At 37.0% G+C, this 11,983-nt stretch overlaps 1 protein-coding gene across 1 annotated transcript; it reads right to left on the bottom strand.

Annotated features, from left to right (window-relative positions):
- Positions 1-2,755: 2,755 nt before the first annotated feature.
- LOC110298901 (olfactory receptor 2AG1-like) lies at positions 2,756-3,706 on the bottom strand. The gene has a single exon (XM_021168436.2). The coding sequence runs from the start codon at positions 3,704-3,706 to the stop codon at positions 2,756-2,758; it is 951 nt and encodes a 316-aa protein (XP_021024095.2).
- Positions 3,707-11,983: the final 8,277 nt, after the last annotated feature.

The raw sequence follows: 11,983 nt of genomic DNA, 5'->3' as shown, positions 1-11,983 counted from the left end.
CTGTACTTTTGGCTATCATTCACTTATCAGTGAGTACATACCATGCATGTCCTTTCGGGTCAGGGTTACCTCATTCAGGATATTTTTCTAGTTCCATCCATACGCCTGCAAAATTCTTGATGTTCTTGTTTTTAGTATTTGAACAGTATCCCATTGTGTAAATGAACCATATTTTCTGTATCCATTCTTCGGTTGAGGGACATCTGGGTTGTTTCCAGTTTCTGACCATTGTGAATAAGGCTGCTATGAATGTAGTGGACCACATGTTCTTCTGGAATGGTGAAGCATATTTTGGGTATATGCTCAGGAACAATATAGCTGGGTCTTGAGGTAGAACTATTTCCAACTTTCTGAGGAACTGTCAGATGGATTTCCAGAATGGTTGTTCCAGTTTGAAATCCCACAAGCAGTGGAGGAGTATTCATCTTTCTCTACATCCTTGTTGTCACTTGAGTTTTTTGATCTTAGCCATTCTGATTGATGTAAAATGGAATCCCAAGGTAATTTTGATTTGCATTTCTGTGATGACTAAGGATGTTGAACATTTATTTAAGTGCTTATCAGCCATTCGAGAGTCCTCTGTTGAGAATTCTCTTTTTATCTTGGTACCCCATTTTTAAAATTGGGTTATTTGGTTTTTTGGAGTCAAGATTTTTGAGTTCTTTATATATTGTACATAATAGCTGTCTTAGTCAGGGTTTCTATTCCTGCACAAACACCATGACCAAGAAGCAAGTTGGGGAGGAAAGGGTTTATTTGGCTTACACTTCCATGCTGCTGTTCATCACCAAGGAAGTCAGGACTGGAACTCAAGCAGGTCAGGAAGCAGGAGCTGATGCAGAGGCCATGGAGGGATATTCTTTATTGGCTTGCTTCCCCTGGCTTGCTCAGCCTGCTCTCTTATAGAACCAAGACTACCAGCCCAGAGATGGTCCCACACACAAGGGGCCTTTCCCCCTTGATCACTAATTGAGAAAATGCCTTACAGTTGGATCTCATGGAGGCATTTCCTCAACTGAAGGTCCTTTCTCTGTGATAACTCCAGCTGTGTCAAGTTGACACAAAACTAACCAGTACAATAGCCTTCTATTGGATGTAGGGTTAGTGAAGATCTTTTCCCAATCCTTAGGTTGCTATTTTGTCCTATTGGTGGCATCCTTTACCTTACAGAGGCTTTTAGAGAGATCCTATATTAGCAACTTAACAGCACATCTGAAAACTCTAGAACAAAAGAAGCAAACACATACAACAGAAGTAGAAGGAAGAAAACAGTCAAAATCAGGGCTGAAATTAACCAATTAGAAACAAAGATAACAATATAAAGAATCAATAGAATCAAGAATCAAGAGCTGGTTCTTTCAGAAAATCAACAAGAAAAATAAATCCTTAGCCAAACTAACTAAGAGTCACAGAGACAGTATCCAAATTAAGAAAATTATAAATGAAAAGAGAGAAAAACAACAGAAACTTAGGAAATTGAATAAAATGATCACACAGAAGACTATATTTAGCATAACTGGAAAATCTAGATGAAATAGATGATTTTCTAGACAGATACCAAGTACCAAAGTTAAATTAAGATCTGGTAAACTAATCAGTTCCATAACCCCTAAAGAAATAGAAGCAGTCATTAAAACCTCCGAACCCACCTCCCCGAAAAAAATTCCCAGGGCCAAATGATTTTAGTGCAGAATTCTACCAGACCTTCAAAGAAGAGCTAATACCAATACTCCCCAAACTATTCCACAAAATAGAAATATAAGGAACACTAATTCATTCTCTGAAGAACAGTGACTCTGATACCTAAACCACACAAAGACACAACAAAGGCCAGTTTCACTTATGGCAGTGTTTGTTGTCATTTGTACTCTTAATGATAGCCATTCTGACTTAGGTCTTAAATAATACAAGTTACATAAAATTTTGCATACAAAAAGAGTACCACAAGATATTTTGACATATAATGTTCTTATCAGATAGACACATCATGCTTATAGACCTTTTGAAATTATTAATGTATCTCAAAATGTGCTTGGAAAAAATAGAAAAGACTAATTTTGTTCTACGTGTTTGCTCTTAGTATTCACAGTATAGAATCATAAATATTCACTTAAATTTTCATCACGGCAGCATCAGAAGAAAGTAGAAAGAAGGAGAAATGATGAGGAAGAAGAGGGATGAAAGAGGAGAATAGGATGAAAATGAAAAAGGGAGCACATGCACATATACACAGAGCCAAGATATCTGTCAGAACATTCACAAAAGTTGATTCTTAGAAAGACATTAAAAGTTAAACATAGTCAACTTCTACCAACTGGGCTTTAGATAAAACTACCAAAATTAATTTTATGAACATTAGTTGCTTTAAAATTTGTGCAAATGCCAAGAATCTTTTCTCACTGATATCACTTAAAAGTATTTTCTCTTGTCTTGGTCTAATATGTATTTAAAAGTTCAAGATTAGTGTCTGAGTGGTGATATGTTTGGAACCTCTTAACTAAACAGTTACTTTGGAAAATGAAGGGTTAGCCTTTTAAAACTGTAAAAAGTAAATTTAAACACTGCCAACTGTATCCTATAAGAATATCCTTATGAAGAATATGTCAAAGAGCATTTAACATATATAATCAAGTACCAAGTCTCTAATTAAATGTTGTATTTATTAGTGTTTTGCTTTATAAGTAGAATTTCACTTTTAACAGAAATCATATAATTTCAAGGAGAAGTGAGGCTAGAAGGGACCTACTAGAACAACTTAGAATGTAGAGTGTTCTGGCAATAGGCGTCCTCCCAGGACTCTCCTCAAAGTCCCAGTCACCTCCTTATTCCTCAGGCTGTAGATGAGGGGGTTCAGAGCTGGTGTGACAATTGTGTAGAAAACAGAGAAGATATTGTCTTGTTTGGGGGTATGGAAGGAACTGGGTAGAACATACATGAAAGAAGCACTCCCATACCACATCCCAACCACAGTTAGGTGTGAGGAGCAGGTGACAAGGGCTTTCTTCCTAGCTTCATGTGAAGGCATGTGGAACATGGTGAGCAGAATTAGTGTATAAGAGGAAATAATGGCAGCAAGAGGGAGAAGTAGGAAGATCACACCCATCACATAAACCATGAGCTCATATTTGGAGGTGTCTGCACAGGCCAGCTTCAGCAACGGAGGGATCTCACAGAACAGGTGTCTGATCTTCCTAGATTTGCAGAAAGGGTATTGCATGGTGTAGATGGTATATCCTACTGCACTCAGAGATGCCAGGGTCCATGATGTGAACACTCCAAGCCAGCAGATCCTAGGTTTCATGAAGGTCATATAGTTCAGAGGGTGACAAATAGCCACATACCTGTCATAGGCCATAAAGGCCAGAAGAAGGTCTTCTGCACCACCCAGTGTCAGTTCCAGGAACATTTGAAGGGCACAGCCCCCAAAGGAGATACTGTTGTCTTTAAGCAGAAAATCTATAACAGCCTTAGGAGTGATGACTGATGTGAGGAGTAGATCCATAAGAGGAAGCTGCCAGAGCAGAAGATACATGGGCACATGGAGCCGGGCATCCATGGTGATGACCAGGAGCAGTATCCCATTGCTGATCATAGCCAACATGTACAGGGCTGTGAATGTGGCACAGAGCATTTCAGGAGAGCCACTGTCATCCAGGATTCCAACCAAGATGAAGCCACTTCCCAAGGTAGAGTTCCAAAGCTCCATTATGTGAAGCTTCCTTATCTTCCCAGGAAGAGTTGGCTGATTGAAGTTTTTCCAATATGAACTCTAGCATTATAACATCAGATATCTGCCATGACTCCAGTAATAAATATGATACTCTTTCCCACCAGTATATAAGTTTGCCTCTCAATTTCCAAATTTCTTGCTCTCAATTCTATCTTGATAGTTGACCCATCTAATATGAAATTATATATATATATATATATATATATATATATATATATATATATATATAATCCACATGCTTATAATAGCAGATAATTAACCTCCTAGTAAGTCACCTCCTAGAAATATTCCTCATGGCATTCCACCTGAAGTAGAATCTTCTAAGAAAAGTTAATTACTTCTCTGTTAAAGAGAAAAACAGAACTCTGCCATGCATACAATTTAGTATAAGTATTTGGCTAATGCCCTAGATATCTCAGTAAATTTTCCTGCAGAGACATTATTCAAATGTGAATTTCTGACAGGTACAGAGGCATTATTTCAATAAATTACTTCCAGTGTTTTGGATTTGCTCATATTTCTTTGTAGTTATTGTTTGGTACTTTTTTTGACAAGGTCTTTCTATGTAGGATGACCACAATCTATGAACCTTTTGACTTGAGCTTTTAAATGCTGGAATTTTAGAAATGTACCAAAATGTCCCGTTTATTTTCTACATTTCAAGTGTCCAAATTCATTTCAAGATGCAAATCCCATTTGAATAGTACACGTTTTCATGTTAGTGACCTCTGTTGCACAGCCTTACATTCTCTGAGATTCTGAGGAAGATTTTATCTGATACTAGGCAGTATTGTGTTTGAGAAAGTGTTGATTATAGAGTTAAAGATTTAGAATTGATGTGATCATATCTGTTTTTTTACACATAGAAAACAATATATTTCGTATTTTATGTATAATAATATTTATATATACCTCTAGAAAACATCAATTATCTATTGAGTAGACAAAGAAGCCTAAGTATTGCGGAGGGGCAAACAAAAAGAGACATAGTTTAATTTTGAATCTTGTATCTTCCTCATTAGTTACTCATCAAATGGTGAAGATTATTTTGAAAACACTTGCTTATGAGAAAGTTCATTCCAGATTTTGTGCTGAGCTACTTTACTGCAAAGTACTTCAGCAGAGAATAGGGACTGAGTAGCTAACTAAGGAACAGAAGCCCCTTGTTTAGCTGTTCAGGTTTTTGGTACTAAAGCAAAAGCCCAGATTATATCTGTTTTAAACAGATAATTATATCATGTGTGCCAGGGAAGAAACCAGAACATAATGTAAAAAAAACAAAAACAAAACAAAACAAAACAAAAAAAAACCAGACTCTGTGTTTGGGAGAAATGATTTAAAAGTCATGGAAGAAGGATTTTTCTCTGTTGTAATTAACTTCAGTAATCCTATTCAAATACTATCTTTGGCCATGATGTCTGCTCCCTCTGTTACAAATGCAGAGCATTTACATAGATAGAAGGTGAAGGGATGCAGAGAAAGAGCTCCTTTTCTTAAAAGCTGTTACTGGTGGATGGTGCCAAAAGCAATGGAAAAGCCAATGTGGGAAAAAGTCTTAAGATTAACAGGAGCCTGTGTTATATATCACTAAAATGGTCAGACGAAGCTAACTCAACATGCAGCTTATGATGTGAAAGTTAGGCATCCTTGTACAAATTATTCAGCCATGTTGTGTATATTAATGCTTCATCAGTCTCCACTGACTTCTCTTGGTGTCATAGTACCTTAACAGTTAAAATGTGTGAGAATGTGAAATGAGTATCACAATTCAGTTAGTAGTTTGAGAGTGCTCATCATCTATCTGGTGAGTATTATGAGAAGCCAGGGACACCTACAGGGTCTAAAGATAGGCATTGAGATTCCAACTAGGAAGAAGACACATAGATCCAGGAAATGTTCTAAATTTTCAAGATATAAAAAACAGAGAGACTGAAAGGCTCATGGATTCAAAGTACTAAAGCGCCTGATTGGCATGTAATTTAAGATCTTACTGTTTGCTCTACATTGATTTTTGTCTCAAAATGCATAAAGGGAGGTTACACATTTTATTTAAACAGATACAAATTCCTTACCTTGGCAGCTCAAAAGCCTAAGCACCTAACTACTCCACCTTCCTTCAGGACTTCTTAATAATTGAGGATGTTGCTTTACCGATGGAGAATACAGACGTAGTTTTGTTTTGTTTTTCCCAGTAGTTTTCTGCTGGATTAAACTTTGCTAAGTTGGCAAAGCGTATTAAGTATCCTTCCGATGTCAAGTGACAATGCTATTTTATTCCTTCCTCTAATCTACAGATGTACTCTGAAAATGTCCGTGGGAACAGCCAGGCTGTTAACAAATGTTACATAGAGTCCTATTGAGCAAGGAAATGGGTTTCCTGTTCTCACACTTGATGAGTTACATGGATGGAGCTCCTCCAACTTCATGTAAGTTTTCAAACTCTTGAGTCCTACTGCTCAGGTTTTTCTAGTCCTATCACTATCTGGATGCAGAGATCAAAGCTTCATCAAGCAAGTAGAAATTCAAAATGATGCTCAAAAGTTCCTGCTATCTCCATCTAAATGTTCCTAAGGGTGGGCATAAGCCAGGGCCTTGTCTAGGAGCACACTGCTTTGTTTTCAGGTTCCATGGTCTCCTCTCTGCTTTATCCTATGCATATCTTCAGAGGGACTCATATCCCAACTGAAATGGAAATATTGGGTCTAGAAAATAGTGTGTTAATGAATTCTCATGGGTATATTTCTTAGCTTGCTTCTCCTGAGGTCTTCTATCAATAATGAGCTTTGAGGTCCTAAGTCTCTCCTTTCATACAATATTCCAATTCCTTATCTTTCCACACGCCAAGGTTATAGATACATAATACTGGCACCATAGCCAAAATAGCTTACATATTTCCTTTACCATATAGAAGTAGTAACAATGGAGTAACTCAGGTTCCTAGCATGTCTAACACTGTTTCCTTGACCATAAAGTAAGTTTCCCAGGCTTTGGGGGTGGGATGCTTCTTATATTTATAGCTCTTGTAGGCCAGACTATTTCTCTCTTTCATAAGGCTGCTCCATATACAGTCTATACATGGAAGGTCTTCTTGCCATTGACCTCTGGAAGTCCAGGAGAGTTTCATTATGTACTTTTGTCCTTATGCCATAGATGATGGTTAAAGAAAGCTTAATTTTCTAAGAATTGGGCAGGAAGTAAAAGAAAAACCCACAGTACTAGAGTTGTAGAGGGTCTACATTAATTTAAATATTTTAAATACTCCCAGAGATCAAAGACAGGTTACCAATTATACAGTAATGAAGCAAGGAAGAAATGTCTTTTAAAATATTGATGGAACCAAACTATACCGCTAAATTATCTGTATACAGCTGAACTGTGAATAATGACAAGAAGAAAGGACAAATAATTATTTCCCTCCAAATCATCTCAATAAAATAATTTCAGCAAGAAGAACAGTGATGCCTAGAGGATATGTAATACATGAGGAATTATGCTGAGCTTTAAAAAAAATGATCCAATAAGTGAGTTAGCAAATTTAATTCTATGTCGTAGAAATATTCTTGGATTTAAAAGATTAAAATTTCAGCAAAATAACATTTTGCCATTTTTTTTTCATTTTATGACAAAATTGTCATACAGAATGAACAATGCGAACAAGATTATTCAGACTCACTCATTAAATTTGTTCTCTACTGTTGGTGCCTGGTAAGCTGGTCTTCATGGAGGAAGCTCTGGCTGAGGAGCTTGACAATAAGTATCTGCTGGTGAGAAGGCATTACAAGGAGAAGAAGATGCCAGTCAAATTGAGAATGAAGAACTTGGTTTCTAGGAATTGAAGAATGAGGAAGAAGCAGTTACTGGAGATGCTGCATAGCAGAAACGAGACAGCTATGACTTGCAGAGCCAGGGTAACTGAAGCTGACTTCTGCAGGGAAGTTCTGGTTCTGATGCTGTGAACATTTCATACTTGGTATGGGAAGATCTTTCACCTTGAATTTCCAAAGGAAAGGAGGCTGGAAAAATTAAGCCTGTGTTGGAAAATTTATGTAAAAAATGAAAGCTGAAGCTGAAAATGTTAACTTATCTGGATCCAGAAATATAGAGAATGAAAACTGTTCAAATATTGTCATCCAGAGAGTTACAGAATAGACTGATTCAATCTGATGGTCACTGTATATGACCTATTTGTAAGCTTATCTTAATTTTGCTTCTAATGCATGAAAAAATGACCAAGGCAACTTATAAAAGAAAACATTTAATTTGAGGCTTATGATTTTGGAGGACTAGAGGCCATGGTCACTACAGTTGTGTCTTAGTTTCAGATTCTATTTACTGTGAAGAAACACCATGGCCACAACAATTCTTATAAAGAAAAACATTTAACTGGGGATGGCTTACAGTTCTGAGATTTAGTCAATTGTCTTCATGGCAGGAAGACAAAGGCAGACAAGGTGCTGGAGAATTCTACATCTGGATCAGCAGGCAGCAGGAAGCAAGAGTGACAGTGGGACTTTGCTTGAGTGCCTGTAACTTTTCAGTCTACTGCCCCCCCCTGCCCCCGGGTGATATACTTTCTCCAATAAAGCCACACCTACTCCAACAAGGCCATATGTCCTAATCCTTTCAAATAATGACACTCACTATGAATCATAATGCCACACGTCTTGAATTCATAAAACTGCTCTACAACTAGGAACAGGAACCAAACATTCAAAATATGAGTCTATCAGAGTCATTGTCATTCAAACCACCACAGGGTCCTTCATCCTAGATAACCATACCTTATGTCACTTAAACAAACAAACAACAACAACAACAATAAAAGCACCATTCAGCACATGGGGAATAGAGGTGCAAGATAATATGTAAGCATAATACAAACTCCTCCTTTGTCTGCTAGATTCATGTCAAGTGTCATCCTATTTTCCAAAATCATTTGTCTAGTGGGGTGCCACTAACAAGATATTTCCTTTAAGAGACTATCTTAATTTCACATTCTTGATTACTGTTGTGTTACCTCCTTCCAGCCTAGCAAGGCTGGCTGTGACCATCCACTGCCACTTGAGCTGAGCCACCTGCTGTGCTGCTGCTTTGATGTGCTACTACCTGCCTGAGGCTCAACCTGCCAGAGGCTGAACCAGTTCTCTTACAAGAATCTTCCGGAGTTAACACCAAACTGTGATCTTCCTGAGTTCCCACTAAAAGGCTGACCTATCTACTTCAAAGGAACTTTGCTTGGCCAGGGAAGGGCCTCCCCTTTTCTTTATAAAGCGTGTTTGCTGATATTAAAATTGAACCTTGAGCAGAGTCTTGTCTTGGTTTGTCCTTATCTCACACAGCCTAGCCCTTCTTCTCTTCCAGGTTTCCAAAATGCCTTTCCAGGCTAGAATCCAGGTCTGTGATCTGCTGGCCGGACACAACATTTGACGAACCAACGGGGGACTGAGAAACGGCAGAGGACATTTGGAAGAGACACTGCTGGTTTCGAGCTCCATAGAAGAAGGAAATAATTAAAGGATAAAGGACAGTATGGGCTAAGCTGAAACAGCGTTAAACCTGAGCGCTGGTTCACTTAGGTTCAGCAGTGAAGCTTAACAGGAGCTGGGAACTTTAACAGGCAGTTGGCCGTGGTCCTCGGAAGCTACAATTTTAGGCGTGAGAAAAGAAAGGGTTTCTTAAAAGGAAATTAATAATCAGGCAGATTGCTGCAGTTAAAAAAAACTGCATCATGAGGGAGGAAAATGTCCCAAAAAGCAGAGAGAAATTTCAGGAGTGCCATGCTTTGTTCTCTCTGGGCCTTATAGCATAAGTACTTTGTCCCCTTTTGTGTCTTGTCTAATGTCTGGTGCACCAATCTGTTCACGTGTTCAATTCATGTATGTTCGTGTCCAGTCTGTATGAAAGAATGTTCTATGTTTTATGTTGGATAATAAAGATGGTATAAAAAACTTTATTTGCAAAGCCAAGTGCAGCCACGTGCTTCAACCAGGAATCAGATACATGGCAGGAGGGTCCCTGCTGGAAAAACTGTTCATTTTAGGAAAAGAAAAAAGGGCAAGTCTACAGCCTCTTAGTTTCGGGGTTAAAAAAGCTGATAAATGGTTCGTGATTAATGTGTTTGACAAATGGTAAAGTGCCTTTTATTCTATGATTGTAGCTACAAAAATTAATATTCTCTGATTAGTCTAAATGTAACTGCTTCATTTGGTTCCTTTTTATTGATAATGTGCTCTGCATATTTTCACATTCAGCTCATAAGTTGTTGGTTAAGATTAATAAGTGTTACATTGCTACAGATGGTTAGTCTTAAATTTGATAACTCAAGTTTAGAATCCTTCCGACACGTGGCCTAAGGCAGGCCAAGAGGCTGGGTCTCTAAAGATATTTCTAGTTTAGATAATAATTAATGTGGTTCCTATCCTAAAAAGTAAAATTTAAGATAAGATTTAAAGCAATGCCTCTTTATTAAAGCATTAAAGCTTACATGTATTCATAGAAATTAATTGGCAGCCAAACTTCATAATATGATGGTAATGCTTCTAATATTGATTTTAAAGATGATAAGTTGTTTTAAACTTGGGTTTTGCTTTCCCAAGGTTGTAGATATTATCCTAACGTTGCAAAAGAAACTTGAAAATTATGGTAAAAACTGCCAATGTTTCATTGACTGCAGCTTTCAGTTTGATTGCAAATTTAAGATTTTCTACTCACCCATATATTGTTAATTAAGATAATTACAAGAGTAGTCATCTTATGAGAACACTAATACAGCTCTCTGTGGCCATACAGCCATACAAAGCTCAGAGCAGCCTTGGCAGGGCTGTGTGACTTTCTTTTGTCTTACAAAAGGTGCCTAAGGAAGCTCTTGAAACTTGCCTCTCCCTGCCTCCAGGGAAATTTTGTGTTAGCTAAATGAACAGTGTTACAGATCTATTCAGATGTTGTTCTAAATAAAGTTCTAATTCAAAGTTTATAGAAGGGTCAATCAGACTGTAGAACTTATAAAGGCAATACAATCTGGCTTGCCTACTTCATGTAAAGTTATTATAGGTTTAAAGGTTCATTTTTTCCTTGCATGATACAGGGTTTGCTTCTGGTGAACTAATAATCACTGGAAAAATTTGCCGCTAGGTATGGCTAATATAGCTTTACATTATGTAAGAAAAATTTTTATTGTCTGCTTCAATACAAGAAGCTAAGAGTTTGAATCTTTCAGTGTATATTGTTTCCTAAGTGGAAAGTATTTTATTAACTAATGCTTCTCAAGAGAAGTTTACCTTAAATCCTTGTTCTCATCCCAAAGATTCAGAGAAAATATCTTTTTATTACTTAGGGTTTTAGTTTACTACTAAAGGTTTTACAAAAAAATAAAGAAAGCTTTTATAATTGTTATTAATTATATTCACTGGTAATTAAACAATTCTTTGGCCAGAAAAAACATTATTGTAAAGTCATTTTCCTCATCCTCCCAGCCGATCGCTGGCCCATGTGGGCCTAGCTAGCTGCTGGCTGCTGTGGGGCAGAGCCTTCAGACACACAGTTTCCCCTGTTTCAGCACAAATAATCTAGTTGTGTGCTGTAGGTGGTGTTTTTAAATGCTAAACAATCAAACCTTAGTTTGTATATTAATAGTCAATGCTATATTTCTGAGCTCATAATTGCTTAAGATTGTTCGTCCCTAAGATGCTATTAATTCTCAAATTTGCAATTGCTTATGCGTATACAACTCATAGAAAAAATGCTGTCCTTTTAAGAAGGCGGTTTTTAGACATTTATTAAATTGTCCTAATTGCCTGGACATTTTTAAAACAATGCCAGGATAAATTTATATCTCAGACAGTCCAAGGGCCGTCCATATAAAATAGGTTGGATATATATAACTTCGTTCTTTATATATTCATATCAGTTATGATTTAAGATAATATTTTAGTATTCTTAAAAATTGTGCATGTATAATTCCTTTTAGTGTCCTCAGTTACTACTTGTTTCCACACAATAGTGTTAATTCTTGAGGACTTTTACTTAATAATTTGCTACAAATAAATGCTCTTATTTCTAGTTAATAAATAAATGAATTATGCACATGTGACTCTTAATAACTTTTCACGCTTTCTAGTTACAACCGCTCCTTAAGAAAAATGATTGAAAGTGCAATTAGTCACTGCCCCTTTACAGCCAAGTATTTAAAATGTTTTGTCAACTAGTTATTGATTCAAAAGATTAGATATTGTGAAACTTTATAACTTTAACTTC

The sequence above is a fragment of the Mus caroli genome, unplaced genomic scaffold, assembly GCF_978045245.1.
Source record: "Mus caroli unplaced genomic scaffold, Mus_caroli_1 scaffold_8, whole genome shotgun sequence".
In the NCBI taxonomy this organism is placed as follows: Eukaryota; Metazoa; Chordata; class Mammalia; order Rodentia; family Muridae; genus Mus; species Mus caroli.
This window is presented reverse-complemented; position numbering and strand designations above follow the sequence as displayed.